The sequence below is a fragment of the Etheostoma spectabile genome, chromosome 15 (genome assembly GCF_008692095.1).
Source record: "Etheostoma spectabile isolate EspeVRDwgs_2016 chromosome 15, UIUC_Espe_1.0, whole genome shotgun sequence".
NCBI lineage: Eukaryota > Metazoa > Chordata > Actinopteri > Perciformes > Percidae > Etheostoma > Etheostoma spectabile.
In genome coordinates this window covers 1,949,866-1,951,102 of record NC_045747.1, presented here as the reverse complement: position 1 = coordinate 1,951,102, position 1,237 = coordinate 1,949,866, and the positions used below count along the sequence as shown (strand labels likewise).

Sequence of the window (1,237 nt, the reverse complement as noted above, 5' to 3'; positions counted from 1 at the left end):
AAAGCTATTCTAAGGATTTTGAGCATTATTCACCTTTTCAAACACACTGCTGTAATTCTGAACACAACTGTATGTACTCATGGTTCTGTGAGGTGCTTTGCAAGAGAGGCAGAATATTTCTTGTAGATTACCCCTGGTAGTGTGCTGTATGTGGGGTGAAATGATGTGTAGGATGAATGTTCTTCTCCAAACAAACACCAATACATACGCGATGATGACAGTCGTTGCGTCTCTGATGTGTGTGTTGTTTTTCCTGCAGGTGTTTCTCCATGAGACCACAGTGAGGCTGATGGCCGGAGCCAGTCCCACAAGGACACACCAGCTGCTGGAGCACAACCTCCGACGCAGGACACACAACTCTTACACAGCCGGTAAGGGACACTCAAACGAAATGAAACGCATTGATTCAAGTACAGACTGTTAAGAAAAAAACTTGGAGCAGCACTACTCATTTCACATGCGGGAAGAATGTTCGGAAGACTTTGATGAATTACACAGGAGCGTTTAATGAATCCCCAATTGAGGAGAATTTTGAATTGCACAGTACAGTGTGGTGCCATTCCAGTTTCTGAAGTTCTTGTCTTTCTGAAGGCGTTAAGTTTAGCTGAACCTTCAAAGTGCGCCCAAATATCTCAGCATAGACAAAACAACAAAATGTGTAATGTGTTTACTTTCTCTATGGCTTTGGCGAGGGGGAGCAGCGCGGTCTTATCATACAGGTGCTACGTCTCCCGTCATCTATAAAGTATTCCTCTGCCTGGAAAGGTTATGAGGTTATGTTGGACACTAACCTAAATGACACCTCGGTACCGTTGACTCAATTTACATAGCGTGAGTTCATAAGATGAAAATTCCACGATGATGACGTCTAACAAAAAACTCTGTGGTTGTTCTTAATCTGAACTATTATTATCATTCACACACACATGTAAACACACACACAATATACACTAACCTGGCACTTTTCTTTTTTTCTTTTTTCTCCCCCCTGCTGCTGTCAGAAGGTGAGTGTGTCCTGGGTGAGAGGGAGAGGGCTCATGCCATCCTCCTGGCCTGCCGCCACCTGCCCATGCCCCTGCTAACCCCGCCTGGGCATCGCACCCGCCTGCTGGCCGAGGCCAAGCGCACCCTGGAGCGGGTGGGAGACCGTCGGTCCCTGCAGGACTGTCAGCAGATCCTGCTGCGCCTCAGCGGGGGCACGACCATCGCTGCCTCCTGAACACACACACACACACAC

At 47.5% G+C, this 1,237-nt stretch overlaps 1 protein-coding gene across 4 annotated transcripts in view; it reads left to right on the top strand.

The window, feature by feature from the left end:
- srebf2 (sterol regulatory element binding transcription factor 2) overlaps nt 1-1,237 on the top strand; it is a 20,377-nt gene extending 19,140 nt beyond the window's left edge. For 2 of the 4 annotated variants that reach the window (XM_032536615.1, XM_032536613.1), the window contains exons 20-21: nt 260-371; nt 1,002-1,237. In XM_032536615.1, the coding sequence (XP_032392506.1) occupies nt 260-371; nt 1,002-1,219 (330 nt within the window). In that variant the 3' untranslated portion in view covers nt 1,220-1,237. The remainder of the gene's footprint in view (nt 1-259; nt 372-1,001) is intronic. The other 2 variants (XM_032536614.1, XM_032536617.1) reach the window with 2 other exon arrangements.